Source organism: Miscanthus floridulus, chromosome 8 (genome assembly GCF_019320115.1).
Source record: "Miscanthus floridulus cultivar M001 chromosome 8, ASM1932011v1, whole genome shotgun sequence".
Lineage (NCBI taxonomy): Eukaryota > Viridiplantae > Streptophyta > Magnoliopsida > Poales > Poaceae > Miscanthus > Miscanthus floridulus.
The window spans coordinates 125,055,150-125,082,573 of NC_089587.1; the positions used below are offsets into that span (position 1 = coordinate 125,055,150).

At 47.7% G+C, this 27,424-nt stretch overlaps 1 protein-coding gene and 1 pseudogene across 1 annotated transcript; one reads left to right on the plus strand and one right to left on the minus strand.

The window, feature by feature from the left end:
• The first annotated feature begins 2,806 nt into the window (after window positions 1–2,806).
• Window positions 2,807–4,267, plus strand: LOC136473484 (2-methylene-furan-3-one reductase-like; annotated as a pseudogene).
• Window positions 4,268–4,385: 118 nt separating this feature from the next.
• Window positions 4,386–8,497, minus strand: LOC136473483 (phosphoglucan phosphatase LSF1, chloroplastic-like). Its single transcript, XM_066471123.1, has 10 exons — window positions 8,145–8,497; window positions 7,908–8,011; window positions 6,797–7,250; window positions 6,580–6,651; window positions 6,332–6,453; window positions 5,698–5,913; window positions 5,481–5,589; window positions 5,216–5,328; window positions 4,941–5,088; window positions 4,386–4,742 (listed from the first exon to the last, which is right to left on the minus strand). The coding sequence occupies exons 1-10, from the start codon at window positions 8,454–8,456 to the stop codon at window positions 4,620–4,622; spliced, it is 1,773 nt and encodes a 590-aa protein (XP_066327220.1). The 5' UTR covers window positions 8,457–8,497; the 3' UTR covers window positions 4,386–4,619.
• Window positions 8,498–27,424: the final 18,927 nt, after the last annotated feature.

Below are 27,424 nucleotides of genomic sequence, written 5' to 3' on the forward strand. Positions count from 1 at the left end.
ACCAGTGGATCGGATCTGCCACGGCACACAATGGACACGGACGCCAATACCGCCATTCTCCACCGACAAGCCCCACCGCCTAGCCTCCTAAAGGACACCGGAGCCACCACAGCACATCGAGGATCCTCCGCCACCGCCGCTAGTCTAACGGGCACATATTTGTTTCCACTTGAAGGGGAAATATCCAATATAGGTCAACCTATAGGGCATCCACACAGAGAATATAATAGTATACAGACTCCTAAGATATGCCAATACAACCAGGCATCTAGCGCAATTGTAAAGACCGTGCATTCCTTTCTCCGAGTCCCGGGTTTTACTCCTATGCATTGAAGTTTTTTTTTATTTATTAAACCCTGGCGACACAAAAGGTACAAGTGACACGCAAGCCATCGGGTCCCACAGGTCGGATGAAGATGGAGAAAGGTCCCATAGGTACACGTGAGCCATTAGGTCCCACAGGTTGGATGGTCCCACAGGTACACATGACACGCAAGCCGTCGGGTCCCACAGGTACATGTGACACGAAAGCCATCGGGTCCCACAGGTCGGATGCTGAAGGATCCCGTAGGTACATGTCGGACGGAGAAAGGACCGAGCGGAGACTTTTATGATGAATTGCAAGCATCACGGATGAGTAACTACAAGTCCCACAAGTACACATCGGATGGAGATGGATCCCATATGTATACGTCGCATGGAGAAAGGATCAAACGGAGACTTTTATGATGAATTGAAAGCGTCACGGATGAGTAACTATACGTCCCACAGGTACATGTCGGATGGAGAAAGTATCGTGTGGAGATCTATGACGAAGCCATTCGTTATAGATCGAATATAACATCACAGATAGGTAATTAGTTCAATGACGAATCCCTGTTCGTCACAATTTTAAAGGAGATCGTCACAGATGAGTCACGCGAGTGATCTGTGATGAAACCCTACGTTCTTCTGTGATGTTTTTTGTGATGATGCCTGATTTCGTCATAGAAAAGGAGGGTTGCAGCATCGTCACCACTGATCTATGATGAAACGAAAATATTCGTCATAAAAAGCGATCTTCTATGACGTTTTCGGATTCATCATTAAGATTTTGGTCATAGAAGTGGAGATTTCTAGTAGTGAAAGAAACAGGTTAAATTTCAAGAAGGGGAGCAATGCTGGCTACTACCGACTACCTGCCGTGTAACAAAGCTCAAAACGAGGATGGTTTGCTATCGAGAAGGGGACGATGATGAGGACATGACACCATCGGATATGACCATTGATTATAAGGTTAACTTATTCCTACATTTGCATAGTATTTTTTGGTACAATTCACTTGGTTCCACATGTACATGTCACTATTTGATTGTAGGTACAAATGTGTCTCAAAGTGCAGGTCCATCAAAGTTGAACTTTCAGGTCATCGGCAGCCCGACAATACTTCATTGGGAAGGCCATAACTCTTTCATCTGGAGTGAGTTTGAGGTCCATGAGCACTTGATGGAAAGCTTATTTGATAAGCTTTCAAATAGATCTGGTCCCACCTCAATATCACGTCGTCAAAGCCTCCAAATCATCAAGATATTCTGTCGTTGTTTCTGCCGGGAGCTATATCGTCATCATGGGCTTATTATTTATCCTTGGGACCCTAGCCCAAGTGCGAGCACGCCCCAAGGAGGATACCTCACCAAGGAAGCCCTTGGACGTCCTCCTCCTTAGCCACCTCCTTAGGAGGCCAACAAGGGCATCCAACCCAAGCCGGAGGCCCAGTCCAACTCGAGTTCGAATCTGCCTCGGCCTTCAGGACCAGTCTGCAATAAAACGGACGTCCAGGACGCATCTGGACTCCATTTTCGATGATCTACATATGGATGGAAAAGTAATTTCATAAGCTAACCAATGGCTTTGGTTTGAGGCCCAAATTCGACCGAAGTCAACGGAAATCATCGAAACAAGTCAGCGTCCAGAATCTGTCAGATGCTGCGCCATCGCTTTTGGTCCGTTGGGCCGTGTATCGTCTTTGAGGCCGTTATGGGGGCGCGTCCAGGGGAGCGATGACCCTTAGACCTTATATTCAGCCGCCGCCGCCATCGTGAGGGTTTGAGTTTTGCTTTAGATTAATCTGTCTTTGAACAGTCGCCGTTATCGGTTTGTGAAACCCCATGTTCGAGAGCTTACTTCCGCAATTGTCACTTCACTTGAGTTGCGTTTTATCTTATTCTTGCTTGTGTTCTTCGATTTGCAGCAGGGATTAGCCTTCGTGGCGAAGTCAACCGAATTGTGACACGGTTGATAACAAGAAGAGACATGGTGCTAAGATTGTAGGGTTCAGATCTTTATAATCTAAAGCCAAATTAGTGTGTCGCTCTCCGATCAAATTGACAGTTATCTGGAACCTGACACAAGATCGGGAATCACGTCCCCAATCCGTTACAGCACAAGACGATACCGATCGCCTTACATATTTAAAAGTAGATCAAGAAGTATGATATTTTGGGAGTGAAAAATAAAATAAATCAGTGGCGAAGTCAGGCTAGAAGATCACCGGGGTCTTGGCTGAATCATGTACAGTAATTCTCTCTTTGATTTTCAAAATCTGTCGGGGTCAGCTGACCCCAATGACAAGCCTTAGCTTCACCCCCGAAATAGATAAAATCAAAATCATAGTTCACTTGCAAACTAACTTAATTTGATGCACTACTAATAACCTAATAACCTTAATGTATTGCCACAATACTTTTCAGTAATTTATCCCATTTTTTATGGAGTGTTGACAATTTTCATAGCCTATGACACCTCCGAAGCTGTTCTCCTAGCGACGGCGGCGGCCACGGCCGCGGTGTCGACGGAGGTGCCCGGGGTGATGAAGGCCTGGGTGTACCACGCGTACGGGGACGCCGGCGTGCTCAAGCTCGACGAGGCCGCGGCTGTGCCGGCCCTGGCCGAGGACCAGGTGCTCGTCAAGGTCGTCGCCGCGGCGCTCAACCCCGTCGATGCCAAGCGACGGGCCGGCAAGTTCCAGGCCACCGACTCCCCTCTCCCGGTCTGATGATGATCAGCTGCTATCATCGTCTCGTCTTGCAAATCGAAAATCCATTTTTTTTCTTCTTTTGATTCTGTGCACTGAAACTATTGGGTTTCTGGGAGTGCTGAACTTGCTGATGATGTGCACTGCTGCAGACCGTGCCGGGGTACGACGTGGCCGGCGTGGTCGTCAAGATGGGCAGCCAGGTGAAGAAGTTGAAAGAAGGCGACGAGGTGTACTCAGCGAGAAGCCGCTGGAGGGGCCCAAGTAGTCCGGCTCGCTGGCGGAGTACACCGCCGTCGAGGAGAGGCTGCTGGCGCTCAAGCCCGAGGGCCTCGACTTCGCGCAGGCCGCCAGCCTGCCGCTCGCCGTCCAGACCGCCAACGGGGGCCTGGAGAGCGCGGGACTGTCCGCCGGCAAGTCCGTCCTCGTCCTCGGTGGCGCCGGCGGTGTCGGCTCCCTTGCAATCCAGGTAAGATCTCATCAGAGTGCCAGACACTGAAACTTCACTGCACAGGCACCGGCTGCTGTTTGAATTCCAGCTCGACGTACTGTTGGGTACGTACGTTGTGAAGACTGAACTGAACATTCTTGCACAATGCTGCTCTTGTCGTGGATTGAAGCTAGCGAAGCATGTGTACGGCGCGTCCAAGGTGGCTGCGACGGCCAGCACCAAAAAGATCGAGCTGCTCAAGAGCCTGGGTGCCGATGTCGCCATCGACTACACTAAGGACAACTTCGAAGAGCTGCCGGACAAATACGACGTTGTCTTGGACGCAGTCGGTAAGATAAGATCACCATCACCAAATGCATGCCCAGCACTCCAGCAGCCACCACAAAATACACGTGACCCCCTCAGGCCTCGGCTGAGTCGATCTGTCCTTTGCGTTTCACCATGCACGCATAGGTTTCATTCATTTCAGGTCAGGGTGACAAGGCTGTCAAGGTAGTGAAGGAAGGCGGCAGCGTGGTGGTCCTCACCGGCGCCGTCAGCCCTCCAGGGTTCCGGTTCGTCGTCACCTCCAACGGCGCTGTCTTGGAGAAGCTCAACCCGTACCTCGAGTCAGGAAGCTGAAGCCGCTCATCGACCAGGTGGGGCCGTTCGCCTTCTCGCAGGTTGTGGAGGCGTTCTCCTACCTTGAGACCGGGAGAGCAACCGGCAAATTTGGCCCCGTTCGCTTATCTTTTAATCCGTACTTTCTAGCTTGTTTTTTTAGCTAGAACAGTATTTTTCTCTCGCAGTAAATCAGCCGGAACAGTGTTTCAACTTGCTTTTTCAGCGAAACGAATGAGACCAAAGTAGTCATCTCACCCATCCCATGAGAGCTGTTGATTGCAGAGCTTGTTCACTGGCCATTTGTGAGCTAGCCTCGGATTCTCAAGAGTGTCATATAGTCTGAAATGGAGTTCATTTCAGGTATACAGTCCATAGAATTACAGAGGTGTACATTGTGCTCATTGCTGAGCCACTTATCGACGTTCCAGGTTGTGTGTGAACGGATACATACAGTAAGAAGGCCCCTCTGTTGTTACATACACGATTTTCTGTAGCTTCGAAAATTGCTGATCCTGGATGACGCTTGATTCCGCTCGGAAAAGGATGACCCATCTACTGCTTTGGGGACAATCTGATTGGGCAGATTGCAAATGCCATGCGGCGTGCTGCAAACGCCAATGAAAACCGCTCGTCCTCTGTTAGCGCCCTTTCTATGACCTTAACAACAGTTGGATCCTGCCATGATAGATGCCAATATATTATAATATGCTTGTTGGCTATAGTAAGCTACAGATTCTACTAAGTTTACACATTATTACCTAAAAACTCATATAGGGTTTGATCAGCAAAAACATGAAAGAATGTTTAAATTGCAAAGTAGACAGGTCGGAAGTTCAATCGAGGCACTGAAGGCAGTGGATTGAGTTGACATACTTTTATGTGTAGCTGGCTTGGAGCAGGACGAATCCGAGCAATGTCACCTACTCTGATCACATTGTTGACATTCCCATGTTCGTCTGTTTCTGTAGGCAATGAAGTCGAATGCCTCCACTGGCCCCCAACTATAAACTTGTAATAGTACCTAAATGAGTACGGGGTTAGTTTCAGTTAACTCGATAACTATCAGGAGCAAAGAGATCAGAACATGGTGGGATAGACAGATGCTGTTTAATATCCTCAGCCACGAAAACAAGCAAGTGGCAATTTACTTTCCATGCCGAAGGCGAACTTCAGCCTCATATCTTGACCCACCCTTGTGGATGCATCTTATTTTGTCTTTCCAGTTACTTGTAAAATCTCCAACCAACTCTACATCCTCACCCTGGAGCCAATGTCACATGCAACGGTGCAAGTCAACCCCCTCGAGTTATTGAATGTCAAGATCATAACATGAAGTCTCACACTGACTTGAACAAATGTTATCTATGCCAATTAATCACTCTTAAGTAACATTTTTGTATAAAAGGAACTTACCTCCCTACCACTGTTCCAAACGAAACATTCTGAATGTGTGGGACTACCATCATGCCTTCCATTTTCAACTAAAGCAATAAGATCCCAAGTTGCCCAAACAATTGCAGCTCTGCATCATTAAACAATTTTTTAGTTCTCAGCAGTCACAATAAACAGGGTCCTTTTTGATTTAGCATCAAACAGATTGACTAATATAATGTTGCTCAACCATAATTACCTGTCAGGTCTACAAGAGTGCAAACCAGTGATGAACTTGTGAGCAATATGGAGAGGTGTATCTTGAACCCAGTGTAAGTATGATATCACGCATGCTGGTGATCTATCATATCCAGTGGTACAAGTCACATATATACGGTAGTTCTTCCTTATAAGACGCAACAGAAGACCAACACAGAAAGGAAGCTTCTTTCTTAGGTCCAAGGAATCAACCTCTCTGAAAACATCAAGCATCAGTAGTTAAATGATAATCAGATGATAGTAAGTTAGCAAGCCTATCACGTCTGCAAAACTAAGTAAAGATTTCACCAACAATTCATAGAGATCCTTTTTGTTCAGATAACTACTAGGGTGAAGTAGGATGAGCTGAGCTTATAACAGCCTAATGAGACATAAAACGCTTAAAACATTAATCCACACAACAACAAATAGTACACACCGAATATCTACACAACAACAGTAGCCAAAGTATCACCGACATCGCTCTACAAATAAACGACAATTCGAACCTATATAAATTCTAGTCTTGTTTGTCACAGGATAAGGAAGCTACAGCTGGTTCAATATAACTATAGTGAAGAACTAGAATCAAACATTCTAAAGTTTATCTTCTAGATAGAGGCATTACAGCATACCGTATAGGATAGTTAACCATCAAGATGTTATTCTCATGACAAGAACTGTTGATTGTCTCAGAATTGATTCCCCAGTTAATGCGCTCACTTTCACTTTGGAAATTCAGAACAGCAGTGATACCCTGAAGCCTTTTGAAGTATCAGAAACTTAACTGAATTGTAACGTAAATGGAAGTATAAATGGAATGCAACAAATGTAAGCAAAAAGCACTAATCAGACAAGCTTGCAGCATATGTCAGGAACATACCATAGTTTCTGATAACATCTTCACATCTTTCTCTGTTTGTATACATGACCCAACAAATATTTGTTCTGTTATCTGCGAATATTTGTGTAAAACAAGTGCCATGGTTATTGGTATATATTGATAAGTAGTCCTCAGCTCTTGCAAGCACACATAGTATTGACACACCCTTTATGGATGTACATGTCTAAGAAAATTAACAGAAGCAGTCTTCCAGTACCTTACTATACTGCATACCCAGTGAATGATTATAGTACAGTTCACCCTTAGCACGGTCTAGTGCTTTAATGTACTCCTCCAAAGGAAAGCTACCATGTGCCCACTCAGCATTGACATCGTCTTCATCAGAATATAAACCAACAATCTCACTTATGCGATTGGCAAGGTTAGTGCTACTCTGATTGAGTCCACCTTTCTCTTTAGACAGAAAAGCCCATCCTTGAGAACTTAGCAACCTTGGGGAGAATACGGCAAAACCACATTTTCCATCCCCAGTAGAAGATCCATAAAGCTTTGTGGACCAAACAGCACTATTCCACGAGGCAACAGCAGCCCGCCCTCTGTTAAATAGAATGCGGTAATCTTCATTTTGATGCAACTGATGGATTGGAAAAGGAGCAAATGGTCTCTCAAGGACAAGGCTGCATGGTCCTGACTTGTCCCTCAGTGCAATCCTGGATACAAGTTAAAGAGAACATATGAATGAAGCGTAACCATGCAGTAGTTCCATCCGACGTTCTTGAATTTTTAAGGGAAATAAATCGTGTTCATTGAACTGCTAGATTGCTGGTATCTTAACTTTGAGGAAGGTGGTGCTCCAATGGATATTGGACTATTGGGTAACACTTTGTCAAGCAATTAAGAAGTTTAAGGCTCATTTTAAAAATCGCCAACTGCTACACTACTAAGTATATGTGCACTTCAATCATTCAATGTCTGGGAAAGCAAAGAGCTGAAACTTCTTTGTTCAGTGCATCGGAGTACTGTTTGTGCCATGAACTATTTACCCTAACAAAGAACCATTTCATTTGAGCCATTGAATAATTACTAAGCTTGATGAATAGTCCAGAAATTATTAGTTACAAGTCTATTTTAAGACTTACTTCGAATGTTGGAATTTCACTAGACCAGGGTATAAAATATTTCAGAGTTCAAACAGAAAAGGTAAAAAAACTCTAACATACAGTAACCAGGAAAGGCACTTCCGATCATAATAAGCAATCTTATATATGACACAGTGACCGAAAACGACAGACGGGATGGTTCACTAAATTTCATAGAGACGCTAGTCTTTGGAAGAGTCAAACATAACGACATTACTGGTGCCGTACTCCGTGTCACCTAGGTCTTTGATGGTGACGATGCCTTCGCCGTCGCCGCCCGCCTTCTTGAGCGTGTCGCCGACCATGATGATCCTGGACTTCTCGGCGTTCCCCTGCCACGCATCACCACAAGCAGTAGCCGGATGTCAATATGTCAGTCAGTCACTCGCCAATCGAAGGTCCTTAAACCCCGCCCGTCCGGGAAGGACTTCCTTCCCATTGCTCGCTCCCCGCTTAGTCACTTACCCCTTTCCTGAGGGAGTGGACGAAGACGCGTCCGTCGACGCCGAGGGCGAAGCGGACGCCGAGGGGCCGGTCGACAGCGACCATGTACTCGTTGAGCCGCATCGGCCCCGCGGGCCCACCCGGCTCCGCTCCTTCCGCCGCTGCCGCGACGACGCTCAAGCCCTTCCTCCTCCTGAGCCCCCGCCGCGCTCTGCCGGGGGAGGAGCAGAAGAAGGTGCGCGACGGCGCGCGTGGCCTGGGCGCCCGCGGGTCCGCCGATCCGGCGGCGCCAGTCATGGTGAGGGCCGGTGGGGTGAGTAGGTGGGGCGCCATGGGCGGCGCGCGTGATGGGGATCTCGTCGCCGGGGGCGGGGGGGGGGGGGGGGGGGGGGGGGGGGCGGTGGGCACGGGAAATGGCGGCACCGGGCACGGGAACAGAGGCGGACTGGAGTGGGCGTGCGGGGATGGAAAGTGTGTGGAACGGAACCAAAACTGAGAGCAAGTGGAGCTGTTTGGAAGTTTGCGCGCGTGGGAAGGGGGGAGCAGTGGGGGCCACGCCTCCGTGCAGTTCGCTTTGCGTGACATCCGACGTGGCGCTCCAGTTCGGGGCTCTCTCCTCTCGTTCTTGCCAAAGCGGAACAAAAATATTGTGACAGATCACAGATGTTAGTATAAACTTATTTCTATGAATTTGTATAAACCTAAAATAAACTTATTTTTTTATATTTTAGGATAAACTTTGCTTTCTTTATCTTGGTCCTAAAAAATACCGTTCTAGCATAAAATCTTTGTAGATTTATGGTGTATGTCGAGATTGAACTCTAGAGAGGAGCATCTGATTTAGAGTTGAAATCACCAGCGCTATGGACTAAACGGCCAATCCTACGAATAGGTTCACTTATCCATCTTTCATCAAGTGCATATTTGTGGGGACCTAATACCGGGATACCCACTAAGGTGAAATTAATAACCATCGAACGTTGACACTTCCGGTCAGATAAGAACGCTACTGCGCTTTTTGCCCGAACGATGGAAGATTGGTCCCGCCTCGCCCGACCCCTGAGGGCTAGACTCCGCCTCGCCCGATGGCTAAGGGCTGGCTCCGCCTCGCCCGACATCCGAGGCCGGACTCCGCCTCGCTCGATGGCTAAGGCAGGCTCCGCCTCGTCCGACGTCCTAGGGCGGGCTCCGCCTCGTCCGACGACTGCACCCTGATCCTTCATAAAGACGAGCACAAGGTACGACAGGACATTCGAGTCAACCGTAGTATCGAGGGCCATGCCATGTACGCCTGCAGGAAGGCACCGTCAGGATACGATGGGACGGGCGCTTTAAGCCCTTTCTGACCTAACAATGCCCGAACAGTGTTGTAGGCGCCGACTTTTGTTCCACAGTGTTTGATGTAGACTAGGCCCGATCTTCCGATAGGTATGATAGCGTCGATTGGTGGAGACTCGACGTTCACGATCTATGCTTCGAACCAAGACTGATTTAGACCCCCGTAACCGTTACACCACTGCTCCGTTGGTTATCAACCACGCGAACGCGATTGTCCTCGCCGAGAAGGCTTTCCTGCAAGCGAATCGAGAACACAAGCAAGAACGAGATGAACGCAATCTAAAATTGCAAATAAATATGAGGCTTATAATAACGAGAAGGAGTTCAAGTCTTTATTCGAAAGGACTAATCGCCACAGGCGAACAAGATCAAGAACTGGGGCCCTAGATTACAGCAAGCGGCCTTGGCGGCGACAGCTGCAGTGAAACAACATCTGTTTCACGAGGAAATCAAGAACTAAACAAAACCCAAACCCTAAAGAGAGCGACGGCTGGTATTTATAGTCTTGGGCGTCACCCTCCCTGGACGCGCCCCCTAATGGGCCCAAACACGATACACGGTCCAACGGACCAAAAGACGGTATCGCAGCACCCTGGTAGATTCTAGACGCTGACTTGTTTCGACGATTCTCGTTGATTCCGAAGGTCTTTTGATGTGAAACCACTTGGATTGGCTTCCTTATCAAATTAGCTTTCCAACCATATGTGGATCATCGAAAATAGAGTCCTAATGCGTCCTGGGTGACTAGTTTAAGGCAGACTGGTCCTAGAGACCGAGGCAGACTCGAACTTGAGTTGCTTTGGGCCTCCACCTCGGGGACTCGAACCGAATTAGCCTCGGACCTCCTTCTTGACTTGGATACCCTTGCTGGCCTTCTACCCCTCTATACCATGTGCCAAACATGGTCATATGCAGGGGTGTCATGTCCTCATCATCCTCCCTTTCTTGACGAAAAGTCGTCCTCGACGTCGATTGTGCTTGAAACTGATCCTGCACAACATAAAGGTGAACGGGGTTGCGAAAACAAAGGGAACTGAAATAATTTTGAGAAGGAATGTGACCATGTTTCCAAGTTTGTAGCATGTCATCTCGCATAAAAATTTCAGCAAGCATGTAGACTCCATGATCCGAATGCACACGATGTATGTCAACAGTATCCTACAAAAGATTAGAACTATCCAAAGACAATGCAGGAATAGATGATCTAGCAGACATAGGTAGCAACCAACAATGCTCCCCTTCTTGGAAGTGAACTTGTTTCTTTGAGGAACATGAGAAAATGTTTGTATTATTATGGCTGACCTCTAAACGATCATAATCTTGTACAACAAAAGGAGAATTCATATTACTGCGAATGTATACGCGATGTATCATATATTGTCCCTTATTATTATATTTGCCAATAACATGATATGTATGTTTAGAAAACCAAGGCAAATCAACATATTTAAATAGGCTCTCCTCTAAACAATCTAGGTTACATAAAACATCACATTCAATGTAACCCAAAGTATGTAAAGAAGACAACAGTTTGAACTCATTAGTTTTAGTAGCAATATGAATAACATGTTTATTTTCAGCGCAAGTGGTTGGTTCCAAAACATGTAAAACTGAAACATCATCAACCAATTCATCTTTATCACAAGAAACATCAAACAAATTATCATGGGACAAATATAAATCAAGAGAGGGTTCCACTAACAATTGCTCTATGATAGCATGGTGTGTGGAAGAATTTAGTACATTAAAACAATTCTCACCTTCCGTGAGTGTAGCACCATGGGCATTACCTGTGGTTTCAGTAGGAGTAATAGGTGCATTGTGAAGTGATGGTTCTAAATTTGCATATGAGGTTGTGGGCTTCTCATTTTCTTCCATGTCATCCTCTCTCTTATGTACATTATCCTGCAGAAGGTTAGTCATAGCAAGAGGAATAACAACAGACTCTTCCTCTAAATGGTACACCTCATCATATGAAGTCAAAACAGGAGGTGGGTTAACAAAGGTTTCTCACATAAGAAGTTTCATATCATTCCAAGTTTGAGGTTTATCAGAAGGATCTAAAGACTCCCACCAAGATAGAGCAGAATGTCGTAAAACACTAGCTGCATTTTTTACCTTTCTCCTTGGATACATAAAGCGAGTAGCAAAAATGTTATCGATGGCAATTTCCCACTCTATGTACTCATCAGCACCTATACCATCATAAGTCGGTGGATTCGAACAACCTGTCATTGTTAGAAGATAGCAAAAGACAACACAAGAGTATTATCCCTATCAACTACTTAGGTTATGGACAAGGAAAAACAAGACACTCAACTCTCAAGCGTCTTACCACGGTCTTACAAGTGTTCTTACCAAAGAACAGGCGGTACAATCGGTCGGTGACTGTGATACCATCGTAGCTTGAGTGTAACAGTTGCAAGGCGAACCTATACTTGGTTAGAAGAAAGTGGAGCTTGGACAGGCACAATATAGTAGCAAGGAATAGTAAAATTCATAACTAAATAGCAAAGCTGAATAAGTATCCCAAGTACTTGTCTTAGTTGCTGGCCTACTCACGTTCCAAGTACTAGATATATCAAGTGATGTGAACAGCAAGAATATGATTAGGAACAAGGTAGAAATCAGCACACGCAAACACAGCTCAAATGGCGCTCTCTATGTGCTCCTCTAGATATTGTTCCTCATTCGCCCCTCTTTTTTCTATTTTTTGGGCTGTCGTTGTTTTTTGAGAAATTTCAGATTTTCTTTTTATTTTTTGATATTTTTTCTTCACTTTGGAGCACAAAAGAAGTAATCACAGAAAATATGAGCTTAAACAAGTAAAAGACGTGGCCTGTGGAATTTTTAGAAGACGTGCTCGAAATCGACAAAAACATTGTGACCACGAAAAGAGGATCTTGTGACCACTTTTTGACCAAAATAAAAATCTTTGACCTTGATAGCTCGAGGGATGGATGGATCTAAAAAAAATTTCTGATCGATTTTGATATGTGGAACATCGAAATCCGAGTTCGTATGAGAAAACTAGACCAGTTTTACGCACTCTGAATTAGAGGACAAAATGGGAACAATGCGCGCAAAATTGGTCACGACAGCAAGGATTTGATGAAAACAGTGAAGACAAGTGTAACAAATAAGATGGCGTGGACTAGGGTTTGATGAATACAAAGGAAACTCAACAAGACTTGGAGATGTTCATGGATTATGATGAAAAACAAAGGGGAAAACACAAACTGGACTCAAAAACGATCTAAAACCAGCAACAAGAACTTGACATAGGGCACAAATTCAACAACGCGAAACAGAGACGAAATTGCACGGTACAATGAGGCTATAGGATAGGGAATATATGACGATATATATATTTTTTTTGCTTTTTGTGGACTATAGGTAATGCAAAAACATTAACAATCTAAAGGGGAAAACAAAGTTATACCTAACGGGCAACAAGGTCTCTGATACCATTTGATGTAGACTAGGCCCGATCTTTCGATAGGTATGATAGCGTCGATTGGTGGAGACTCGACGTTCACAATCTAGGCTTCGAACCAAGACTGATTCAGACCCCCGCAACCGTTACACCACTACTCCGTTGGTTATCAACCACGCGAACGCGATTGACCTCGCCGAGAAGGCTTTCCTACAAGCGAATCAAGAACACAAGCAAGAACGAGATGAACGCAATCTGAAATTGTAAATAAATATGAGGCTTATAATAATGAGAAGGAGTTCAAGTCTTTATTCGAAAGGACTAATCGTCACAGGCGAACAAGATCAAGAACTGGGGCCCTGGATTACAGCAAGTGGCCTTGGCGGCGACAGTTGCAGTAAAACGATGTCTGTTTCACGAGGAAATCAAGAACTAAACAAAACCCAAACCCTAAAGAGAGCGACGACTATTATTTATAGAGTCTTGGGCATCACCCCCCCCCCTGGATGCACCCCTAATGGGCCCAAACACGATACACGGTCCAACGGAATAAAAGACGGTGTCGCAGCACCCTGGTAGATTCTGGATGCTGACTTGTTTCAACGATTCCTATTGATTCCAAAGGTCTTTTGATGTAAAACCACTTGGATTGACTTCCTTATCAAATTATCTTTCCAACCATATGTGGATCGTCGAAAACGGAGTCCGGATGCGTCCTGGGTAACCAGTTTAAGGCAGACTGGTTCTGGAGGCCGAGGCAAACTCGAACTTGAGTTGCTTTGGGCCTCCACCTCAGGGACTCGAACCGAATTAGCCTCAGACCTCCTTCTTGACTTTTATACCCTTGCTGGCCTCCTACCCCTCCATACCATGTGCCAAACATGGTCATATGTAGGGGTGTCATGTCCTCATCAGTGTTGTAGGCACCGCCATTAGCCCTCGGACGCGGATACTAACACAAGCATGCGACAACCACTACGATCCAAGACAGAATTCATATCACCTACAGTGATGGACGTAGGGTCACTTCCCCGTCTACTCCCCGAAGGGTTGCAGCTTAGCCCTCTGACACGCCGCATCATCCGCTGACATAGGATGGGACGCACCCACTTGCTGACAGAAGCCAGGGCACAGCCCTATAAGGATCAGCGAACAAGCCATCCCTGACACGGTCTGCCATGTTAGTAGGGTAGGCATACGGGAAAAGGAAGACCCAGCTCCCTCGAAGGACCTTCTCTACCTTTCATTTTTTCCTCTTTCTTCCATCTGTAACCCCTGCTCCCCCTTGGTCTATAAAAGAGAGGGCAGGGCACCCCACTAAGACGACAAACTTTTGATTGATTGTTTTCGACACACAACACACAGCCAAGCAGCAACCGAGCTCTTGGCGTCCTTTCGACCTTTCCACCAGAGACTTGGGACCTACCCTCTCTCGATCGTTTGTACCCCCTACTATGAACCTTTTTCGGTACTAATAACATGAGCAACAGTAGACTGGACATAGGGACATTCTACCCAAACCAGTATAAACTTTGTGTCCTTTAGTACTCCATCCGGGCCTAACGCGCAACAATTATAAATTTACTAGCCGGTGCTTGTTCGAAACACCGATAGTTGGAGGGCTAGGTAGGGGCCTTTGCATGTTCCAAATCAAGCCTCAGATGGCTAGCCACGCAATCAGCTAGGTCCTGGGCGCACACATGCATTTCGGTGACCTGGACTTCATCATCATGGTGGGGGGAGAGTTGGCGTTGGCCCACGCCACCACCCAGTCTCTCCCCTCTATCAGCTTCAACTACGGTAGGTTTGAGCGCTAGCCCGACATCTCCCCTAGACCCTAGCCATCTAGGGAGGACCCACGCCACCTCACCCTCTCTCCGGAACACTCCGCACAGAGCACCCTGATGGCGCTTCTGTTTGGTCTCCACAACGCCGCGGCGACCGTTAGCCACCTTGTGGCACACGCACGATCCCATCCCCTGAGAACAACGAGTTTGTGGGGATGATCGAAAGCGTCACGGAGGGGCCGGGGTTGGACTCTGCCTCTAACTCCAGCAGGGGGAGCCATCACCCCTCCCGGGAATGTTTCATGGCAGAAACACCCAAGGGACACGTCAAAAGCATCTCCACGGAGGAGACTACTCCGGCAGGCAACCTCGATGGCAGAACCGAAGGGGGGACGACGGCCCCACCTCACGTAGGTGTGGAGCAGCTGAGAGCCCGAAAGCGGGAGATAGATGAAGCCAGACAATAGCTTGTTCAGGAGTACGCGGAGGTCGATCAGGAGATCGAACGCCGTGGAAACGGTGGGCGCGCACGCACCGTGGCCCATGACGTAAACCGAAGGATCATCGCCGACAATGAAACCCTTCCACACTTCGCTCAGGCAAGCCAGAACATCGCCGCCACAACGACTTTGCTCCATGGCCTTCCAGAGGCCGCAACGCCCAAGGATCGTCAGGCCCACCTTGAAATTCGTACGCTACTCGAGCGTGCGGCGGCGCAGCAGGTGGAAAGCTCGTTGTCCCGGCGATGCGAGCTCAACACCAGCCAACGTACGCCCTCGGTGCGTCCCGCTAGGGACACATCAGTCCACCAAGTACCACAAGGCGCCGGGTAGCATGCTGCGATCCCAGTACATCAACGTCTTGACCACAACCGCGATGCATATAGCACCATCGACGCCCATAGATGCGCCTACAATGACCTAAGGGAAGGAGCCTGCCGTGGCTATCATCCTCGACACGGTGGATGCTATGACAGCGGTGAGGACTGGAGCCTGAGCCCTGGCCTCCCAGGGCCTTAGGCCTTCAGCCGGCACATCCTAAACGCTACATTCCCGCCAAGGTATCGACCGCCTACCAATATCCCTAAATACTCTGGGGAGACAAACCCCGGACTTTGGCTTAAAGACTATTGGCTTGCCTGTCAACCTGGTGGTGCAGATAATGATGACTTCATTATCCACAACCTCCCACTATTCTTGGCCGATTCGACACGAGCGTGGTTGGAACACCTGTCGTCCAACGCAATCCAGAGTTGGGCGGATCTGAAGGAGATCTTTGTGGGAAACTTCTAGGGCACGTACAAACACCCTAGGAACCCATGGGACCTCAAGAACTACCGTCAGAAGGCTGGTGAGACCCTCCATGGGTACATCCAGTGCAACGAGCTCCCTAACGTCGCCAATGCCGACGTGATAGGAGCCTTCCTGTCTAGGACGACCTACGAGTCTTTAGTTCATAAGCTAGGACGCAAGGACCCGTGAACCACCAAGGAACTCCTGGACATCACCACCAGCCATGCCTCAGGAGAGGAGGCGGCCGGAGTAATCTTCAATCGCCTTGAAGGCAAGGCAAGGCGGGATGAGGGTGTCGGCGAAGGCACCTCCAATCGTTCTGCCAAAAGAAAGAATAAGAAGCAATGGCGCGAGGGCTCACTCATGGCCACTGCTGACCGCAAGGGTGGACAAAAGCCCACAGAGGGCGCTCCGAACCACTTCAAAAAAATGCTCGAGGGGCCGTGCCTGAACCACACCTTTCCCGTAAAGCATATGCTCAAGGACTGGAGCCTCATGCGGAAGTTCTTGTCCGGAAGCTCCAACAAAGGGGAGCAGGGGAAGGAACCTGCCCCCACTATGGACGATGCCGAGGAGAAGGACGATGGCTTTCCGACACCAGATGGCTGCCTCATGATCTTCAAAGGATCAGCGGCCTACGACTCCAAACATCACCAGAAGGTCACACGCCACCAAGTCTACATGGCCCAACCGACCACACCTCCCTTCCTCCGATGGTCGGAGTCCGCCATAACCTTCGATCGGACTAACCATCCAGATACTATCCCACACCCGAGAAGGTATCCGCTTGTGGTCAACCCGATCGTTGGCCCAAAGCAACTCACCAAAGTACTGATGGACGAAGGCAGCGGCCTCAACATCATGTACGCCAAGACGCTCGACGTGATGGGTGTCGACCGGACGCGCCTCCGCCCAACCCGAGTGCCTTTTCATGACATCATGCCCAGGAAGCAGGCCATGCCACTCTGGTAGATCGATCTGCTCATTACCTTTGGGGATCAGTTCAATTACAGGATTGAGACTCTCACCTTCATGGTGGTTGGGTTCCCTAGAACCTTCCACATGATCCTAGGACGACCATGCTACGTGAAGTTCATGGCCATCCCCAACTATACATACCTCAAGCTAAAGATGTCAGGCCCTCACGGGGTCATCACCGTCGGCACCTCCTTCCAGCGCGCCTACGAGTGTGAGGTCGAGTGCTGTGGCCACGCCACGACAATCGTCGCCTCCGAGAAACTCGCCACTCTTAGGGAGGAGGTCTTCGAAGAAGCGTCCGACGCGAAGAAATCAACCGGGTCGTTCGAATCAGCAGAGGGCTCCAAGGGGGTCCTCATAGATCCTAGCAGCTCCGAGGGTAAAATGGTACGCATTGGTACCACGCTTTCCTCCAAATAGGAAAGCGCGCTCATCGACTTCCTCCATGGAAACAAAGACATCTTTGCATGGAAACCCTCGGATATGCCAGGCATTCTGAGGGAGGTCACCGAGCATACCTTGAAAATCCATCTAGGCTCCAAGCTGGTGAAGCAACGCCTGCATCGCTTCGATGAGGAAAAGCGTAGGGCCATCGGTGAAGAGATAGCAAAACTATCGGCCACCGGATTCATCAGGGAAGTACACCACCTAGAGTGGTTAGCTAATCCCATTCTTGTACAAAAGAAGAGCAGGAAATGGAGGATGTGTGTTGACTATATAGGCCTCAACAAAACATGCCCAAAGGATCCATTTCCTTTGCCACGCATAGACCAAATAGTTGACTCTACCTTGGGGTGCGAAACCCTCTGCTTCCTTGATGCGTACTTCGGCTACCATCAAATCACGATGAAAGAATCCGACCAGCTCACGACATCTTTCATCACCCCCTTTGGATCATTCTGCTATGTCTCAATGTCGTTCGGTCTAAAGAATGCTGGGGCCACGTACCAACGATGTACGCTTAAATGCTTCGGGGACCTCATCGGGCGGACCGTTGAGGCCTACGTTGACGACATCGTGGTCAAGTCCAAGCAGGCTGACCATCTCATTGCCGATCTTGGGCAAACCTTTGCGAAACTCTGAGCGAATGGCATCAAACTCAATCCCATAAAATGTTTTTTGGGGTCCCGAGGGGCATGCTGCTCGGCTTCGTCATCTCCGAGCGTGGCATCGAAGCCAACCTAGAGAAGATTTCCGCCATCACAAGGATGGGCCCGATTCAGAACATAAAGTGGGTTCAGCGAATCACAGGGTGCCTCGCCACCCTTAGCCGATTCATCTCGCACCTCGGTGAATGAGGTCTCCTCCTTTATCGACTCCTAAAGAAAGTCGACCGCTTCGAGTGGACGTCCGAGGCCCAAGAGGCACTTGACATGGTCAAACTACTTCTGACAAGGCCCCCGATCCAAGTTCCTCCAAGCGACGGAGAATCCCTCCTGCTATACATAGCGGCCACCATGCAGGTGGTCAGCACTGAAAGGATCAAGATGCCCAAGAGGGGGGGGTGAATTGGGCTAATTCTAAATTCTCTTGCAATAATCAAATCCTACGGATAGCCCAATTAACCCCTTGTGCCTTGAAAAGTGTTTCTATCAAACTAATACACAACAAACTTGCAACCTATGTTCCAAACTTACTCTAGCAAGCAATTCTATGGATGTAAAACAAGTATTGAATTGCTCAAAGTAAATACTCAAAGTAAATGCTCAAAGTAAATAGAGAGAGAAAGGAACGCGGCGATGTTTTGCCGAGGTATCGGAGAGTCGCCACTCCCCACTAGTCCTCATTGGAGCACCCACGCAAGGGTGTAGCTCCCCCTTGATCTGCGCAAGGATCAAGTGCTCTCTACGGGTTGATTCTTCAACACTCCGTTGTGGCGAATCACCCAAAGCCGCTCACAACTTGAGTTGGGTCACCCACAAGCTCCGCCGGGTGATCACCAAGCTCCCAATCACCTCCAAGCCATCTAGGTGATGGCGATCACCAAGAGTAACAAGCATGAACTCTCACTTGACCATGCGAAGCCTAATGAGAAGATGGATGCACACTTTGCTACTCTTGATTTACTAATGAGGCTACTCTCTTGGATTCTCAAATCTCAATCACCTCACTAGGACCTTGCTCTTCTTGGCACTCACAAACGTGTTTCTCAGCTGTTGGAATGAGCAAAAGTGACTCCACACACGAGTGGAGCTTCTATTTATAAGGCAGCATGAAAAACGAACCATTATGAGCTTCTGCAGGATGACCGGATGCTCCGGTCAGTTCAACCTGCGCAACAGTTTTCAAGTGATGATCGGACGCGTCCGGTCGCTCTTGGATGCTTACTGTACTCGACCGGACACAGGATACTCAGGGTCCGGTCAGTATTGACCGGACGCGGTCACACTTTCTCAAGTCTGGACCCTTACTGGAGTCGACCGGACGCTGGCCCTCAGCGTCCGGTCACATTGACCTTCCAACGTCCGGTCACACTAGACTAGTTCTCCTCGGTTAAATAAACTGACCAGACCCTACGGCCAGCGTCCGGTCGCACCGGAGCCAGCGTCCGGTCAGTATTTGACCCTCCATTCACTTCCAACTCTCGATCAATTGTGAATGAAGTTTGCTCCATGGGATCTTAGGCATTCATAGGAGCTACCTAGAGCTAGTTTTAACAAGTGTGCACCACACCTAACTCACTAGACTCAACTAGGTCAAGCTACCCATTCATACCCACCTTAATAGTATGGCCAAAGGAAAAACAAAGTCCTAAACTACTCTAAGTGTCACTCCAACTCCAATCGACACTTAGAACTAGTCATCCTTAACCTTGTCGTCCATCCTTTGAAAACCAAAATGATTTCCATCGTAGGGGCATGACAACTTTGATTGCCCGATTGATCTCCATTACCATGACCTAACTTAATTGCATCTGCAAAACACATGTTAGTCATAGTAATCTTGTATTGTCATTAATCACCGAAACCCAACTAGGGGCCTAGATGCTTTCAATCTCCCACTTTTTGGTGATTGATGACAATACCACCTCGAGTATGTGAAAGAGTGAGGTTTTTGACGGGCTTGGTTCATATAAGCTTTTGTTGGTAAGAACAAAAGTGTTAGTCAAGCTTATATGACCTAAGCCAACACAATGCACTCAAAAAATATGAATTAAGCATGAGTACGAGTAACAAAGCTCATTTGCTTCGAAGTATAAACGCGAAAGCAAAGGCAAATGAGCATAACACAAGTGATATGACATTTAAATTATGCAAAGTAGAAAGCACACATGTCATATATCACAATCACATAGATAACACTATCACATAGATAGAATAAAATGCGTGAAAGTAAACACACGAATGCAAAAGTAATAGTGTATCACACAAATAAAACTCCAAATGTATATAATAAGCTAATACTATATAACTAGCTCCCCCTAAATGTCGCTCCCCCTGAGTCTACATACTCGAACCCTCTCCCCCTTTGGCGTCAAACACTAAAACCTAGGGGTCGGTCGGCGGGGCTACAGCGGACGAGCCGGGCGTTGAGGTGCGAGGAGCAAGCTGGAACTGAGCGCCATCATCATCTAACCCTAAGCTCTATACTGACTGACCCTCTATAGCAGGAAGTGTTGCTGAAGCGGTCTGGGTCTGAGCTGGGGCTGGTGCTGCCTGTGAAGCTGCTAGTATGTCTGTCGTAGGATCTGACGAGGCAACAGACGAGGGGAGCCTCTGAGTAGTCATGATAGCTGGAGCTGCTGTAGATGGACCGGCGGTATGCATATGAGGCGGAGTAGGCATGCCAGTCAACTCGCTGAAGGATGCTCCAAGACTCCTGGAGACTGACGTGTCAGGCACGAATAGCGAGGAAGACTGCTCTGGTGTGAAGCCCATCTAAAGTGGAGTGAACTGCGGGGCTACCATGGGTGAGGCTAACCACTGGGACACCTGTACAAGTGGTGAAGCAAACTGAGCTGGAGGCTGTCCCTCACTCTGGAGCCCACTGGGCTATACTACTGGAGTCATCGAAGTGGTAGTAGGCTAAGCAAGCTAGGGCGAAGGCTATGGCTGTGGGGCCCCAAGAGCTGTCACTACATGCTGCTTGAAACCCATAAGCTTCTGCTGCAAGAGTATCTGCTGCTGATGCATCTACTGCTGCATGACCTGCTGCTGCCTCTGGAACTCGTCCTGTCGAGCCTGAAACTGGGCAAAAGTAGCAGCTGTCTCCTATGCCTGTCGATCCTGTGTCTGCTGCATCCGCTCAAGAATAGCAATGAGAGCAGGGTCTGTCTGCGGAGCAGGTGGAGCAGAACTGGAGCTACCGACCTCTACATCGTGTCTGCGTGGAGGCATCTGAGGAATAGGCTGGTAGTCGTTGTCAGAGCTGTCACTATACTCGCTCACCTCCTACTGTGCCTCTAGCTCCTCCTCCTCAGTGGCTGCAATCCCTCTAAAAATCTCATCCTGCTGAGCTGCGGACTCTAGCACGTTGGGACAACGGCTAGGCTGTTTGGGTGCCTGAGGAGTGCTGTGTCTGATCCTCTGTGACAAGTTGTAAGTTGGGAACTCTGTGGTGGCACCTGTATACTCATCCATCATACCTGGGGGCTTATCAAGCACTACTCTACGGATGAGAAACGTGATCCAGTGAGCATAGGGAAGCTGCCTATGACCCTTGAATCCCTTAGCTATTGTATCCTCCATCTCTGAAAGAAGGAGGTCCCAGATATCAAATATTGTCTACTGCATTAGGGCATTGAGAAGCCAGAGCTGTAAGCGAGTCAGGCCCTCCCTGTATCCCAACCTGGGAAGCAGTGTCCTCCTGATAATGGCCTCTAGCACTCTCGTTGTAGGAGTCAAGTCACTGGGGTTCCTGCTCGACCCCTCACCAAAGGGCTCCTTGAAGCAATGTCGCACTAAATCTGTAGGGGGCACCAACCCTCCATGAGGACGCCTGGGAGGCTCCTGTTGTCCATAACAAACCTCATGAATCTTGACAGGCTGATCCTGTAGCCTCAGTATCTCTCTGGCCCTCCCACTCGTCACTCTGTAGTCTCTGCCTCTGAAAGCAAAGTGAATAAATCTGTGATGTGGATCGATGAAGAGTGAAGCATAAAACTGATGAACCCAAGATGGTACATATATTCCAGTCCGTCCAATCAAATCTGTCAACCCTGGCAAATATGATAAGTAAGGCCGAATGTGCTCTCCGGCTACTGCCACAATAGACTCTATGCGGCAGACTCTCTGAGATCTGAACACTGCCCCACTATTGAGATAAGCATTGTAGAAATCTTCCTGCAGTGGCGTGTAGAAACCCTCAGCTGCTCTCTCATCCCTCCTCGGAGGAAACCAAACCTCAAACTCTACAAAACGCAGCTGCTGAACCTGTCTGGCCGTGGTGGCTCTCAAGTCGAGATGCACCACTAGAGGTGGACCCTGTGGTCTAGGTGGTGGACGTGATTCCCTCCGCTGTGTCGGTGGCCTCGGCAAGACTAGTACACGGGTCCGTCCAAAGCGGCAAAGCTGGGGTGCCGGCTCTATCCCCTCGGCCTCCTAGGTCTGTTGTGTCTGCTCACCCTCCTGAGTCTGCTGAACTGGCTCCTGCTCTGCTGACTGACCCTCCTTAATGGCAACCCATCGTCCTGCAAACGTGGTGGTCCCAGCTGGACTACCGTGACGACGCTCAACCTCCTCAATCACAGCTCTTACTGCTAGTGAAACCGGCTGATCTGCAATGACAACGCCGCTGCGGGCACCGCCTTTCTCGGCACCCTCTGCAGCCTCTGCAATAGCTGTTGCTCTCGCTGTCTCTGTGTCGGGGTACTTGCGCTTCTTGGATGTCACCTGCTTGGTTGACTTGCCCTTCGATCCTGCTGGCTGGCGAGGTGGGGGCCTCCGATCATCATCACCTGGGCCACCACCAACGTTCTTGGTGCGAGCCATTTGATCTGACAAGATGATGAGCTGTCACTGACCAAGATTAACTGTCAAACTGCCGCTTTTGAGGCTTGGCCTCGGTCCGTACTCGCGAGCTTGGCCCCGAGTTATCTGACAACTGTCACACGAAACTCAGTGGCACGACATGCTGCATGATAGAATAGATGGATATACCAATAAATACAATATATCTAATAGATGCGAAACCCTAATAGAGAAAGCAATGTAGATACGAACTTGAATCGAATGGCTTTCTACCTGACGAATGGCGATCCAGGAAAAGGAAAGACGTCGCGTGGGGGAACCCTCGGAACCAGCTGGAGCTAGGGTTTTCGAAGCTCTGCGAGGAATTGGCTGTGGATCTTAGTGACAATGACGAAATTCGGGTTGTAGCGCAAAAGATGGGTAGCCTGATGAATCGGCAGAAAAAGGGGCTTACCAAGGGTTAGGGCTAGATTGCATGAGCAGCAAGAAGACCGGAGGCGCCGGATTCACGGGCAAGACGTTGACTTGGTCGATCCATGAGAGGCGCGTGGCGAGGTTCAGCAGCGGGCTGTGGTGGCGTGGAGGCGAGCGAGGCAAGGGAAGACGCGGTGAACGTGCGTGGCTAGGGCACGGAGCTCGGCTGCGGGCTCGACTACGGTGGCGCGGCGTGCTGGACGGCGGCGTTGGTGCGGGTGAGCAGCGGCGGCGACCTGGCGGCGGCACGGGCTAGGGCAGGATTCAGCGGCGTGAGTTAGGTCAAGGAGAAAGAACTCGAAGGCAGCGGTTATATGAGGGTCCCAAACGCGACAGAGAAGGAAACGGAGAAAAGAGTCCTGAAGCCATGTGAGATCCACTGACCGGACGCTCCGGTGGTAGCGACCGGACGCTACCACCCAGCGTCCGGTCGATTCCAGAGAGGTCCAATTCCTTTGGAATCGGGACTGGACGTGTCCGGTGGTCCATGACCGGACGCAGGTAGGGTCCGGTCAGTACTACCTATTCTTCCTTCGATCAACCGGACGCTGGATCCCCTCCTGACCGGACGCACAGACGCAGCGTCCGGTCACTCCTTCGGCAGCAGTTCACCTCCTGTGAACTGACCGGACGCTGGATAGCAGCGTCCGGTGCACCTTTTCTAGCAAATCTTCAAGGTTCCTTTGCGCTGCCTGTTCCCAATCAAGTCCCAATATGAATAAGATCCAAATAAGCACCAATTGGGACTGATGTGAGTGACCTCTCTCAAACCCTCATATTTTTCAAAATATTTTGCCTTAGGCTATAATTCTTTTTAAGAAGATAGGCAACAAGAGGGCAAATGGAACAAAACGATAGAACAACATTCATGCATATGCAATACTTGTAAGTAAATCTAGTTGCTTGTCAAGTTTGATCCATGGTTAAGCTTCTTCACACGCTTTTCAGCGGTTATCTTAACCATGTTAGACAAGCCCTATATGCATTGCGACAAATTTAAACATGTTGTATATTACAATGAATGCAAGGGACAACACAAGCTCAATTTTTAGTGAAGTTGCTAAAATCAAGTACATTGAGCTCATTCCGCAATCTACAAAATGTAACCTCATCTAGCGGTTTAGTGAAGATATCCGCTAATTGATCTTCGGATCTTACACCTTCTAGTGATATATCATTTTTAGCAACATGATCTCTTAGAAAGTGATGGCGGATATCTATGTGCTTGGTGCGAGAGTGTTGAACCGGATTATTTGCAAGTTTTACCGCACTTTCATTGTCGCACAAAAGAGGTACTTTCTCTAGAACTACTCCATAGTCTAGCAAAGTTTGTTTCATGTATAATATTTATGCACAACAAGCACCCGCGGCAATGTATTCCGCTTCGGCGGTGGACACAAGTGATCTACCAAGCAAATGGCACCCTCCGGATGTACTCTTTCTATCAACTTTGCATCCGGCGTAATCCGAATCGGAATAGCCAATTAATTCAAATAAAGCTCCTTTGGGATACTAAAGGCCAATGTTTGGTGTGTGCTTAAGATACCTAAGGATTCTTTTTACGGCAATTAAATGTGTTTCCTTAGGACTAGCTTGAAATCTAGCACACATACACACACTAAACATGATGTCGGGCCTAGATGCGGTTAAATATAACAAGCTACCAATCATAGAACGGTAGAGAGTTTGATCAACCGGGTTACCTTCCTCATCTAGGTCGAGATATCCATTAGTAGGCATTGGTGTCTTTATTGGCTTACATTCATCCATCTTGAATCTCTTGAGAAGATCTTTTGTGTATTTCTCTTGAGAGATGAAGATGCCTTCTTTCATTTGCTTGACTTGAAAACCAAGAAAGAATGTAAGCTCACCAATCATTGACATCTAGAACTCCTTAGACATCAATTCACCAAATTCTTTGCATGAGTCTTCATTTGATGATCCAAAGATGATATCATCAACATATACTTGACAAATGAAGATATGCCCATCAAGCTTCTTGGTGAATAGTGTGGTGTCGACCTTCCCAATGGTGAAGCCCTTCTCAATGAGGAAGTCCTAAAGGCGCTCATACCAAGCTCTTGGGGCTTACTTAAGCCCATATAGTGCCTTGGACAACCTATAAACATGATTAGGATATCTAGGGTCTTCAAACCCGGGAGGTTGATCAACATAGACTAGTTCATTGATAAAGCCATTTAAAAATGCACTTTTCACATCCATTTGATATAGTTTCATTTCATGATGTGATGCATATGCAAGAAGGATACGGATGGCTTCTAATCTTGCAACTGGTGCAAAGGTTTCTCCAAAATCCAAACCTTCAACTTGAGAGAACCCCTTTGCAACTAGTCTTACCTTGTTCCTCACAACAACACCTTGATCATCTTGCTTGTTGTGGAACACCCACTTCGTTCCAATGACTCTTGTACCTTTTGGTCGCTCTTCAAGAGTCCAAACTTCATTGCGAGTGAAGTTGTTCAACTCTTCATGCATGGCATTGATCCAATCCAGATCTTTAAGAGCTTCTTCTACCTTGGTAGGCTCATAGCAAGAGACAAAAGAGTGATGAGCAATAAATGAAGTAAGTTTTTGAGATCGAGTCATTACACCCTTTGATGGACTCCCTATGATGAGATCTTGTGGATGATCTTGTAGGAGAGGTGTATTTCTTCTATTGACCACTTGAGGAGGAGGTTGTGGAGCATCAACATCTTGTGCTTGTACCACCATTTGCTCATGGGAGATATGAATATCTTCATTTTCTACTCTCCCATCTTTTTCACCATCTTGTGGCACACTTGATGAAGAAGGTTGGTTAATGACTTGTACATCATCTTCATCATCTTTTGGCTTGATGTCTCCCACCGGAATATTCTTCATGGCCTCTCTCAATGGTTCATCACCTACATCATCAAGATTCTCATGTGCTCCTTGGGAGCCGTTAGATTCATCAAATTCCACATCATATGTTTCTTCAACCAAGCCGGTGGCATGATTAAATACTCTATATGCTTTGGACTTCAATGAGTAACCAACAAGAAAACCTATATCACAACGTCTTTGGAACTTCCCTAGGTGTTGTCGCTTCTTGTAGATGTAGCATTTGCAACCAAACACCCTAAAGAATGAGACGTCCGGCTTCTTCCCATTGAGCAACTCATAAGGTGTCTTGCCAAGGAACTTTTGAAGGAATAGGCGGTTGGATGCATAACATGCGGTGTTGATTGCTTCTGCCCATAGAGCTTCGGGGGTGTTGTACTCATCTAGCATTGTCCTTGCAAGAGTGATCAAAGTCCGGTTCTTCCTCTCAACTACACCATTTTGTTGAGGAGTATAAGTTGCGGAGACTTCATGTTTGATTCCAACTTCATCACAATAGGCTTCAATATTTGTGTTGTCAAATTCTTTGTCATTGTCACTTCTAATCTTCTTGAGCTTCACTTCAAATTCATTTTGAGCTCTCTTGGCAAACTTCTTGAAACAAGATGCAACTTCGGATTTGTCATGAAGGAAGAACACCCATGTATACCTTGAATAGTCATCCACAATCACAAGACAATAGAGATTTCCTCCTAAACTCTTGTATGTTGTTAGTCCAAATAAATCCATGTGTAGGAGTTCTAGCACTCTTGTGGTTGACATGAAAGCTTTGGTTGGATGAGTGTTTGCAACTTGCTTGCCGGCTTGACATGCACTACAAAGCTTGTCCTTCTCATACTTCATATCCTTCAACCCTCTCACCAAATCATTCTTCATAAGCTTCTTGAGTGAGCTCATCCCAACATGAGCAAGTCTTCTGTGCCATAGCCACCCAAGTGTTGTTTTGGTGAATAGGCAAGTCTTCAAGTTTGCATCTTCGGAGGTGAAGTCAACTAGATATAAGTTGTTGTATCTAAATCCATTGAATATCACTTGATTGTCATCTACCTTGGATACAACAACTTCCTTCTTGGTGAATAAGCATTGAAAGCCAAGATCACACAATTGCCCAACGGATAGCAAGTTGAAGCTTAATGAAGCAACATAGAGCACATTGGAGATGGAATGATCATTTGATATTGCCACTTTGCCCAATCCTTTAACC